The 11967-nt window shown below is 49.3% G+C and overlaps 4 protein-coding genes across 4 annotated transcripts; 2 read left to right on the top strand and 2 right to left on the bottom strand.

Moving 5' to 3' along the window:
• Positions 1-172: 172 nt before the first annotated feature.
• On the top strand, positions 173-1775 carry N7503_001582 (actin family protein; the record flags this gene model as incomplete). Its single annotated transcript, XM_057061129.1, has 3 exons — positions 173-215; positions 328-823; positions 899-1775. The coding sequence occupies 3 exons, from the start codon at positions 173-175 to the stop codon at positions 1773-1775; spliced, it is 1416 nt and encodes a 471-aa protein (XP_056925091.1).
• Positions 1776-2230: 455 nt separating this feature from the next.
• On the bottom strand, positions 2231-4251 carry N7503_001581 (uncharacterized protein; the record flags this gene model as incomplete). The annotated part of the gene is made up of 2 exons (XM_057061128.1): positions 2231-3902; positions 3956-4251. The coding sequence occupies 2 exons, from the start codon at positions 4249-4251 to the stop codon at positions 2231-2233; spliced, it is 1968 nt and encodes a 655-aa protein (XP_056925090.1).
• Positions 4252-7465: 3214 nt separating this feature from the next.
• On the top strand, positions 7466-8720 carry N7503_001580 (uncharacterized protein; the record flags this gene model as incomplete). The annotated part of the gene is given in 5 exon segments (XM_057061127.1): positions 7466-7664; positions 7682-7746; positions 7763-7822; positions 7874-8238; positions 8303-8720. 5 exon segments carry the CDS (start codon positions 7466-7468, stop codon positions 8718-8720), a joined length of 1107 nt encoding a protein of 368 aa, XP_056925089.1.
• An 868-nt stretch (positions 8721-9588) lies between these two features.
• On the bottom strand, positions 9589-11883 carry N7503_001579 (Zn(II)2Cys6 transcription factor; the record flags this gene model as incomplete). Its single annotated transcript, XM_057061126.1, has 1 exon — positions 9589-11883. The coding sequence occupies one exon, from the start codon at positions 11881-11883 to the stop codon at positions 9589-9591; it is 2295 nt and encodes a 764-aa protein (XP_056925088.1).
• Between the last annotated feature and the right edge of the window lie 84 nt (positions 11884-11967).

Genomic DNA, 11967 nt, shown 5'->3' with positions numbered 1-11967 from the left:
AGTGCCAAGCGGACCCAATCAGTTCTCTCTCCGCCAAAGCTGCTCCCGCACCGAAAAGACCGCTTCGTCTCCCTACCCTCCCTTGTCTACTACGCGCGTGGTTTCGCAGGCCGTTTAACACCTCGGTCTGAATTATTTCTTTTGGGCTGCTTTGTCTTCCTGCCATATCGCCATGAACCCTTCTAATCCACCCCAAACTGCCGAATATGGCGGAGGTACGTGTCTCGCGATGCGCCCGCTCGTCGTCCCTCACAGGCCCAGCTCCGACCCAAATGGACATAGATTCAGACAAATTCTCAAGCAGCTGCTAACCAACGTCGCGTATAGATGAAGTCTCAGCCATTGTCCTTGACCCGGGCTATTCGACCACCCGCGCTGGCTTCGCTGGCGAAGATGCCCCCAAGTCGTTAATCCCAACATATTACGGCAAGTACAACGCCGATGGCCAGGAGAAATTCGTCTACGGAGATGATATTTTTGTGACGCCGCGCCCTGGTCTTTCCATCCACAACCCGATCGGCAGGGATGGCATTGTTGAGGATTGGGACATGGCAGAGAAGGTGTGGGAGCATTCGTTCACTTCCCGACTCACGGGCGCGAAACCAGGCAACCCATTCCAGAATGGATTGAACGATATCCCCAGCGAGGAACTCCCAACAGAGATGGAGGTTGAATCGGAAGAGAAGCCTTTGGCGGACAGCCCATTGTTGATGACCGAGCCCGGATGGAACCCGGCCAAGGCACGCGAGAAGACCATTGAGATTGCTATGGAAAAATGGGGTACCCCAGCTTTCTACCTGGCACGGAGTGGTGTGCTTGCTGCGTATGTATCCCCGACTGAGGCCCTTTGGTTTCTTTATCTTTAAAGCCTGCATTCTGCTAATCTCCATTGATACAGTTTCGCTTCTGGTAAAGCCTCCGCTCTCGTGGTGGACATCGGCGCCTCTAATATCTCCATCACCCCGGTTCACGATGGCATGATCCTCAAGCGAGGTGTGCAGCACTCACCACTAGGAGGCGATTATATATCCTCCCAAATTCGCGCATTGTTCAAGAAGAACTCCCCGCAACCTATCACCATCACGCCCCACTACTTGATCAGCTCTAAGAACGCTGTCGAAGCTGGCCAAGAACCCCAGGTCAAGTTCAAGACTTTCGCCGCCGACAAGGCGCCCGATGCTTCTTACCGCGCGCTCCTTGAGGAGCGCACCCTCTCCGAGTTCAAGGAGTGTGTCGTTCAGGTCTGGCCCGGCCCGAACAAGCTCTCTGCCACCGGTCCCAACGGCATTTCCAACGAAGATGCCGCACGCTCATCTCCCGGCCGACCCTTCGAGTTCCCGGATGGATACAATCAGGTCTTTGGTGCCGATCGCTTCCGCGTTGTGGAGTCTTTGTTCGATGCTAAAGCTGCCATCCCCGATCCCGACTCTCCCTTCCCTGTTCCTACCCCCGCTCAGACTCTTCCCGAGTTGATCAAGGCATCCCTGGCCGGTGTGGACGTCGACATTCGCCCCCACCTGCTCGCCAACGTCGTCGTCACCGGCGCCTCCAGTCTGCTTTACGGTTTCACTGACCGTTTGAGCCAAGAATTGATGGCCCAGTTCCCCGGTCCGCGCGTTCGTATCTCGGCCCCCGGTAACACTGCCGAGCGCCGCTTTGGTTCCTGGATCGGTGGAAGTATCTTGGCCAGTCTGGGTACTTTCCACCAGATGTGGATCTCCAAGAAGGAATACGAGGAGCACGGTGCCAACATTGTAGAGAAGCGCTGCAAATAATCCACCTCACCTCTTTCCTGTTTGTGCGTTACCATGGGCTCACGCGTTATGAACTGTGTCCATCCTGTGTTTTGGTCATTTTGGGCGTTTACTGCTTAGGCGCTTGCCGGGGCTCGAGTATGCGGATTTAGGCTCGGCCCTCGGGTCTGAAAAAATGAATGCTAGATATTCTTTTGGTCCCGGGTTCTCTATTCTGATTCTATTTTATACGACTAATGCCATTGTCCTTCGAAACCGGAATTGATTTGTTTTTGTAAGTTGATATCAAAGAAAAGGTATGCCAAGCCAAGCAATGTGGGTATAAACAACGGTAATAAAAGGCAATCACCAAGGATTGCAAACATAGTATAGATATGGGCATAGACGAAACCAGCCGTCATTCCCATTTCAACTTGAACTCGCAAGTTCGAACCAAGCCCAAGCTGAGTGTAATGATATCACATAGCATGCAGATCTCAACCTCGCGCACACTCAACAGTCCTTGGCCGACACTCCTGCGCAATAGAAGGAATAGTAGCAGGAGTAGGAGGTGGCACAGCCGGAAGCGCAGTAATAATAGACCCCGAATCACCATCAGGAATCTCATCCACACTAGCCCTGTGTCCACCACCCAGCTCATCATCATTCATCTCCTCGTCCAGCGTCATCTGCACCGAAAGCACATGAATCCGCGGCGACGTCTCAGGCCGCTGTTTGAACGTATATGTATTCAGCACCTCCGGCGCATCCTGCACCCAAGACATCTGTCTCTCAAAGTCCGGCGCATCACCCATATTCGTCCCATTCGAGCGAGCACGCCAGGCATTCGGTGATTTCGCCCGGAAGATACTGCAAGGCCAGTCCTTTGCGGTCTTGCTTAATGTCCGGCCGCATGTCCCCGTTTTAGCAGTCATGGTATCCCAAGCCTCGACGACGCGATCTGTCTTCAGGAATTGGGAGACTTGCTCTTTCATGGACTCGTAGGTTTCCTTTTCAGTGGGATCCTGTTTCGAGACCCGATGAGATTCTGGGATTGGGGGTGGGGGTGGGATGGGGTGCTTAGCCATGGACTGCTGTGTTCGGGGACGACCTGTATTCGCCCATAACGCTTTCAGTTGTTCCATGGAGACGCTGCGTGTCTTTAGGGTACGGGCTGGGGCCGAGGCGGGGCGATTCTGTGCAGTATCAGCCTTTTCGCCATCACTGAGTGATCTTTTTGGGAGGAAGGGCTTTGATAATTTTCTGCTCAGCCTGCCTGCTGTCTTGGGACGGGGGATTGGTGGTTGGGGGGTAGTGGAGGTGGAACTGGAGTCCATGGCCAGGGCACTACACGATTTTGCGCGGCTTAGGGCCCTGGGTATGTTACTTTCCCGTTTTGTAGCATTGGTAGTGCGACCCACATTGCCCTTTTCTGTACCTATTCCCTCCTCGCCCGACTTGGTTGAGTTCTTTGGTTTCAGTAGGGGGTCACGGGGAAGGGGTTTCTCGGAGGGTAAGGGGGAGAACAGTTTCCTGACTGATCGTGTGCGAGTTGCAGTTTTGGGGGTTTTGATGAATGAGCGCACGTCTTTCCTGCTTGCTACGCCCACTCGTCGTTGCATCTCTGTGACTGCTAGGGCAAGTTGGGCAAGGGCCTTTTGGAGGGATGTACCACGTCGACGGAGCTTGGAGAAGGCTTCGAGCCAGCCTTCTAGATTGTCCATCATCGCTTGATAGAAAGCTTTGAGGCTGTGGGTTTCGAAACTGCCTTCCCCCGACATCTCCAGGAGGTAGTGCCATAGGACACTGATTGCCTCTTTGCCCTTGCGCAAATCCCTAATGGCATCTGTGATGGAGAGCGTGAACCGGCTCACGGCATGCTCGATTTGGTCGTGGTAAGCCACCAGGGAAAGGCGAAAACTGCGATCTTCGAGCATCTGATCGAAGACATGCAGGTTCTGGAGGGGAAGACTTAGATATTGGATCCTAGTCCGAACATCCATGTGGATAATCATGAAATCCTCTGTCGTTCTTTGCAAAAAACCATCCATTTCATCGACATGGGTTTGCAGGATCTTCATAACCTGTGGTTCTGATATAGCAAGTCGCCTGGCCAGCAGATGGACTCCAAACACCATCTGTGAGATGAGCTTCCAGAAAGGATGATACCTGAGCATGTCAGCTTTGAAGCTTAACTCATTCCTATTGATCTGACTCCTCACTGTTCAGAGGCGCGTTGGCGCCATTTACGACCACAGAGCCGTTCATATTCATCATTTTCCAACAAGTCCCGACGACGGGACTGCGCATCAATATTGACCACCCATTGACTCGCAGATTGGTGCTTTGTTTCGCGAATCGACTCCTCAAATGGACCTTGAAGTTGAGCAATTGGATGCTCCGGCGAGGGTTCTAGTTGATCCTCCGTACCATCTGTCGAGTCCTCCTCTGAAATGGGAGTGATGGGACTAACAGGACTGCGCTCACCGGCCATGCCCAAATAGCCGGGAATAATCATAGTGAAATGTTGCGAACGTCAAAGCGATGGCGATGCGAACTCGAATTCTCCCAATTCAAGTATAACATAGAGAAATGCGAAAAGTCCAGACTTCGAACAGATTTGACGGTAAATTGGATCCGCACTTATGTGCTACAGCTAATTAAAGCGCATGCTAGCATCCATCGAGGACCGTTGGATATAAAATTGTGATCGGAGCTAAGGGGTGTTCATACTCGTCAGGCTGGGAGAAAGGCTGGAGTATGAATCATTCAAGGTCGAAGGGGTCCTGGTTGATATCAGTAATGTTTCTAGACAAAGCGGGTTGGAAACATACAGATCCGAAACAGAATGCGCCACTAAACCAGCCTTCTGGGTCAGACGGTCGAACCACGGATATCCAGTTTCAAGGCTTCGAAAACAAATCGAAAACAAAAATGCAGTTTCGCGATCGTTTAAAGGTTAAAGGGATTTCAGTTTTGACCCAGTAAGATTAAAAGTTTTGGAACAGATTAGAAAGCGGAGAAAATGCCATTCGCAGGTTAGATGAGTTTTTTCTTTAATTGCAATTCATGTGGAAATTTTGTGTCTTCAACAAATTTCCCCCTTTCAAGTGGAGCCCCCTGTCACCGACTTCGTTCCATGGACACAACCTTTGACAAATGACCAGCGCGGGCTCGGAACCCGATTCAAAATTAGAAGAACAAAGCGACGATCACGGTACATCCTACAACGCACTCGTGGGAAACCCACGCGTGCGCTGTGAACTGTGCCTGTCCTCTCCAGTTCCGGGTTTCAGAATGACGATCCCCATTTATTCTCCACATGTCGAGGCAAGCTAGCCCGAGTTCGTGCCGTATTGCGCATTTCGAGATCAGGCCCGGGTTCTAGCCCCGAACCAGTGGGAATTACTGGAAGGTGGTGATGCGGGTGGCTAAGGCGCAGGCCAAAGACCGCAAATACGATGATCGGCTATCCAATCTCCGGGCTACTGTGATTAATTTGCTTCAACATGACGAAATAGAATAATAGTTTATGTTGACTCTAGATATTCTCTTGCTTGAAATGGCCTTTTCTGAACAAAAAATACTTGAACATTGCTGTGGCTGATGTAAATACACATCCAGAGTACACGTATCAAACCAGTCGGAACAGGTCGCATCTGCCCAGATCTCCACCTATCCATGGATCGTGATTTTTCCAATAATAGTAACAAAACCACCTATAGGTATCATCTCAAACTTGAAACTCGATGCGTACAGAGTTTATTCCTGAAACTTTGCCACCTCGGAAAGTCTCGCAGCCTCATCCATGGAGTACGCAGACTGCGGTGATTTGTCACATTCCCCGCATTAGGGTATCACCCTGAGGGGCATGTGAGATTCGGACCTGGGAGCCAAAGACAGAATGCATGATCAGACCGGCTGAATAGTACTTTGGACATGGTCATCAGATCAACATCGGCCACAATCTGATGTCCGCATCAAAATATTGTATACTTCTGGTAAATATGCGCTAACTCGGCAGGAATACAGCCACGTGTACAGCGCATCTATTGTTAGAGTGGCCAGCATGCCACATAATGGATCCACTGAAGGCAACGATGTCTTGTTCAGCTAGAATACCAGCAAGAGAGTGCGAGGATCCATTTGATGCCAGCCAAAAGAAGTTTCTGTCACATCAAAGAAGACAGGACACTGAACATCTTAGAAGGCGTATTCGCAAAGGTCGACATTGAATGAGCGCTGGGGGTATAGGTCGAACTTTAGATAGTCGGATTACAACGTGATGGGGCGATTGGGTGCCAAGAACGAGAAGCAGATGAGATCAGATACTGACAGAACGGACCTCATCAATGTCAGGTTTCACCCAAGTCGTTAGGCAGAAAAGACGAGGGGAGAATGAGTGGAAGCATCAACCTTGGAATGACGAAATAGAAGAGAAGGTTTGGGATTCGAGAAAGAGGGGGGGGGGGTTTATAGTCAGCTGCATCGCGCCTTCCAAAAACGAATCAATCGTGCCTTCCCAATACGATGCTGCCAAATGCAATTTCAAATTGACTTTGTCTGAAATGCAAACCAACCCAGCACTTCCAACTTAGAGCCCGTCATGAAGTGTGATAGGATAAACTTGGGTTGCAATATCCAATGTGATATCGTTCGCATGGAGACCTTCGGAGCACCCAAATCGATAGGTAGAATCCGAGTTCGTCTTGTGGGCCTGAACATAGGCTTAATGGCCAAGCTGAACCATAGTGGAGAGGCATCATGGACATCCGTGTTGGCATCGACCGACTAATGAACTATAGTGAAGGAGTGCAAGAGAGGTCCCTGGCATTGTACAAAGATGGATGAACTAGTTCGCGTAAAGGAGGAATTAAGCACAGTGTGGGGGTGCAATATATTAACCAATCCTAGATTGGAATAAGCTTTCGAAACAACATGAACTGAGTTCTTCGGGAAACCATGATACCTATTTATCTGAAACCGCGAAGAGCCGACTATTAACGGCTTTGTGGTCAGCCCTACGATGTTACTTCCATCACTGTTCTCTAACGGATGTGGCAAAGATGATCGAGTCCAATCCAGCCAGAAAGCAAGATTTTCAAGAACAAGACAAATTAAAAGGGGCAGAGAAGATGTCATACTAAGGAAAACTGCGATTCGCCCCACATGCCCCTATCCCGTGGGGATCAAAAGGGCTATCGAGCTCATTTCGTTTATATTTCCTAAATTTCTAAATGACCACCACTCACAACTCTTGTAGAATAGACCATGGTCCAATCCCATCAATTCAAGGGCGAATACGGACGGGATTCGTTCTAGAGACATCCACCAGGGCAACAGAAGGATCTAGCGGTATGGTTGTCCCCACGCGGAAAACCGTCCGTAGCCAACGGCTGTTCCCTTGTACCCACCAGCTCCACTCTGGGCAACGGCTTGTGGTCTTCCATGGTTTCCTATTTGCTCACTGTTCCTTTCCTTGCTTCTAGGCTCGGCAATACGCCCTTTCTGACGGATGCTAGGATTTTAAAGTGGGATCTGCTGGAGTCCAATGTGTTCAAAGGTCCGATCCTACTGTGATGCGGTGAGCTTCGTCTCGCTCTTTTGATCCTTCTCTTTGCAGGTCATCTTTATTTTGATTTACGGTTTCGTCTTCGCTTTCTTCTTTCGAGACGTTCTTTCTTCGACGATGCTTTGATTCTGTTATACGTCGTTGGACGGACTTGGGTATAATGTCGGACAAGCATGAAAGTCGACAGGGGGAGTTTCGGGCTGTTACTATTGCCATGAGTGCGCTGGCCGCGGTTTTTGTTACTTTGCGATTCTTGTCCCTGAAGAGAGGAATGGGGCTTGGGATGGATGACTTTGCCATGCTGGTATCTTTGGTAGGTGTCGTCACCGCTACTTGGCGAGTTCATCTAACGGGTTGCAGTTTCTTTTATTTACAGTTGCAGGTCTCAATTTGACCCGTAAGACTATCACTGCCTGTCATATCATGGTCCCAGATCTAACAGTAAATAGTTATTCAGTTCGGCATGGGACTACATGCCAGCATTTTGTCAACAAATAGTCTCGTGAAGATTGCGAAGGTGGGTTTGCAATGATCGACTGACTAGCCTATCCAACTAACACGTTCATAGTTGTTAATAGCTTACGACTGTGTCTACTGCGCCACAGTTGGCATGATCAAGCTGTCGGTGCTATTCATGTATACTCGCATCTTTCCCAACCGAGAATTCCGCGTTGCCGTCATTGTCTTGGGAGTAATTACCGTCGCATGGATCGTCGTTATCACCTGCGTGAATGTTATACAATGTGCACCTATAGAAAGGGCGTGGGATACGTCGATACCAGGAGCATGTATCGATGCAAGAGACTTGTTTATCGCAAACAGCATTCCGAATATTGTGACCGATATCGCCATTATAATACTACCAATGCGAGCTGTGTGGAAAACAAACGCCACAGTCACCCACCGTCTGTCTGTCATTGCACTTCTTCTTCTGTGTTGCTTGTAAGTTCCACAGCATGATCTTCTAAGACACTAAACTAACGGAGCTATGCTTTAGCGTCCTTTTCACTAGTTCTTATCGTTTCAGTACTCTCTTTGCGTTCAAAGCTTCAGATAAATCCTGGACACTCGGCAATGCGTGCACCTGGAGTGTGATTGAGTGTTCCAGTGGCATAATCACAGCCTGCATACCCACCTTCTATCCGTTCATTGAAAGGATCTCGTCAAAATTCCCCACAAGATCCCAAACGAAAAGGGCAGATGTGATGATCTCGGGTAGAGCGGAATCTACTAAACCGGCTTTCCGGCCTCAAGACGAGTTCGTGGGGAAACCAATGATTCAGTTGGTAGTGACACAGCCGCAAGATGATTTGGGAGATGACGTGCCTTTGAATACTATCCTGGTGCGACGGAGTATGACATGGCAAGAACAAAATTGTGGGAGGGATTGTAGGTCACCTCGTCATTGGAGATAAAAGCTCTATTCTCTCATGGATCCACCAAATTCTATTGCTGTATATTCTTTATATCCCTCAGGCTTCGTGTACATAATTTTGCTGCCTGATCGGATCCCTTTCGCTCCGTTGGCTCCTTCAATGCCACCAGTATTATCCGTCCCATTCTATCAAACACTTCTAATTGTCTTCATCGACCATGTTCGTCCATCTTTCCAGGTGACTGTTATGATTTGACAGCCATGTGTAAATCAAGTTGGCGCAACACTTTTAGATGCTCTTTCTTCAAAGACTTGAACTCATGGTCCAGCTGATTATGCCACGGATATAAGACGAAGACCTGGAATGCCAACGCCGATGAGGCGACTGCAAAATTGACGAGTGAGATTCCGCGCGTGATCAGCATGGTGAACTATTTTCAGAGGTTAGTAATATTCCTTAGGTCTTGAAGAGTTCTAAAGTGGTTAGACTCACGATATTGTGAAGGATTGGACTAATTGGGGGGCTATGACATTAAAAGCACCGAACGAGTACGAGAGCCTAAGGGATGTGATGGTTTTTATATTTTGGGGGGCAAAAGGGGGTAGAACTCAGCTTTTCAAGGGCTGAATAACTCTAACTCGGTAAGAAGTCCGATCCGTACTCGTGACCAGATCAGATCGAAATTGAGGGCCTCGTGCTCATTAAAACAGTTTCATCGGTCATTATTTTGCTTTTCGGAGATTGTTCGTATCTGTCGGGTCCGAGACCCACCAGTTGACATTTTGCAACTTCACCCTTGCATCATTTGTAGTATATTACGCCAGTAATTGCCCTCTAAAAATGACCATTAATTGAGCTATTTGATGTGCGGATAAAGTAGAGATCCTTTTGGTACTTCCTCCGATGATTACCATGTCTGTTCGTCTAGGTTGAAAATATTTGTGCCATGGAAAAGGCTATCAAAGAGGGCTAAATCGATGCCCTGTAGATTCCAATCATCAACCCCAGGATCCATCGTGGTATGCATTTGCTCGTGTGAAATATCGCGGTTATCCTCGAGCCCTTTATTTGGTTCAGGGGGCTGCAGCTGTTCGTATTGCGATATCCCTGAGAGTGGATTGGCAAAGCCGAACTGATCCGGATTTCGAAGTGCGGACGGGCCATTTGGGCCTACCGGTGATCTATGGCTTTGCCCAATATGCTCGGGGAATGATACAGCCGTGGAATCTCGTGGGAGGGTACGGCGTTCGAAATTGATTTTGCCAAAGTAAGGGATATGGATATGTAAGGCCTTGCCCTCGTCCGCCAATGTGCCGAAGAATTCAAGCTCCCCCAGATCACCCTTAGAGGAGCTTGTACTGTATAAGTTGCCACTGGCAGCACTCTTCTCAATGATAAGCAGGTGGTGAATGATCTGGGCAAGCTTAGAGGTGATGCCATCATGATTACGGCTGGAAGTAGAATTCATGATTTCAAACGTGCGCTCCATCATGGCGCGGTCACTAGGGCGACTGTGCGCGAGAAAGTTGAAGACAGTGTCATCTCCGTCAGCCTTAAAGAGCTGCGGACACTGTCTACGAGAGTTCATGTGCGCGATGCACAATACAATGACGGCAATGCAAGAAAGACATTCGTCGCCGCGGCAGTAGAAGTAGACAGGGCTTGAAGTGCGGAAGGCTAGGTATCGCGATAGAATGTCTCGACTGGCGGTGATAGCTGTAATTTTGCTGTGATCATATCTGTTTTCGGGCGAGACGCGGAGCATATAGGGCAGATGTAGTCGGATCAACAGGTGGAAATGAGAGAATTGGTTCATGAGGCGAACTGTATCATCCAGCAGCTCGGGATCTTCAATGCTAGGTATGAAGCTAGGTGTTAACCACCACTGGGCGGGCATGTCAGCGGCAATCTCTTGCAAGAGCTTGTCGTCTTCGTGGGTTTTGGCGAGGTCGTTCAGATCAGCCTCGGTCCGCCGCAAAATGTGTTCAGCAACGATGCAGTGGATGCGTTCCAGGCGTTCCATGGGTTTGCATCCCTCCAGGGCCTTGGGTGTAGCAAAAGTGACTTCAAGAGATGTTGGAGGCAGACCGAGCATAAGCGAGAGGTACCGATCCATCTGTACTAATCGAAAGCATATTTGGTCTTCGTTGAAATTTTCTTTGGTGGTAGGCTCGACAAATTTCAGTGACGGTGACTCGAGACCGCGATGTATCGCCATCATTTGTGCAACTGCAGTGGCTCGATGCACAGCCATCCATGATCGATGGAGATTTCCGGAGTGGTTTTGGTATAAAGCCTCCATCATTATGCACTCTACTCCCTCGACGGAGCAAATGAGCTCGTCATTGGTAGTCACAAGTCTGATGGCCGTATCAATTGCTCGAAACATGATACCAGTATAGAGGGTACCGATGCTTCCCAGCTCTTGCATCTTAGACGGGGGAACACCACGGAGGAATGTTCCAAGCATGAGAAGCTTGCGCGCGATCAGGATCGGATGACAGCCTGGTGGAGGCAGTTGTAACATCTCTTTAGGCGAAATTTTGCGGCCCGGTATACTGGGGCATTGGGTGAGTATGTCCCCATTTAAACGCATTGTGGGGCCGCCTGGAAGGGTGCAGATGACTTCAAGATCGTCTTGGCTAGGCCATGCCGCGATGAGATCCCGATTAACTGCCTCATATTTGCCTGCGAGTCGTCTGTCCCAAATTCGAGGGGCAGCCAAGGGAGGTTCTTTGTGGCCATATGTCCTTTCTTGAGGACTCTTCAAAGTATCAGTGCTTAATTCAACGAGAGACCGACGAAAGAAACCTACTGGGGCAATTACTGTTGGCGGTACTGTCTTTCGCTGGAACCTTTCTTCATTCCCTTGCGCTACAAAATTCTGATGGGTCGGATTGCCATCCGTGGAGTTTTTCTGAGCGGTGTTTGTGCCAGCATTTTGGGCTAATAATTCGATAAGTTCTTCCACCCGACCAAGCCGTGAGTATACCTGGTTGTCAACGGGTGGCACCGGTGTATCTGGAAGCTCCTGGCTAATACAGGCAGTTCCCCGTCGTCGACAGTTACTGCAGATGGCGTTTTCGCGTGAAGCAATATTGCATCGGACTTTCCTTCGCTTGCACTCCCAGCAGCTTTGGGTGCCTTTACGGACCTTTCTCCGCTTGGGTTCGGCGCAGTCATCTCGGAGCTCTTCGGACATAGTTCGGCTGCACTGAACAGTGACTGTCTTTTCCGAGTTTGGTAAGCAATAATATGCTTGACTTAAACTATTAATTTTGGCGAT

Source organism: Penicillium pulvis (genome assembly GCF_028828015.1).
Source record: "Penicillium pulvis strain IBT 33274 chromosome Unknown contig_12_segment0_segment0, whole genome shotgun sequence".
Taxonomy (NCBI): Eukaryota; Fungi; Ascomycota; class Eurotiomycetes; order Eurotiales; family Aspergillaceae; genus Penicillium; species Penicillium pulvis.
Note: the sequence above shows the minus strand (reverse complement) of the source record. Positions and strands in the feature narration are given on the sequence as shown.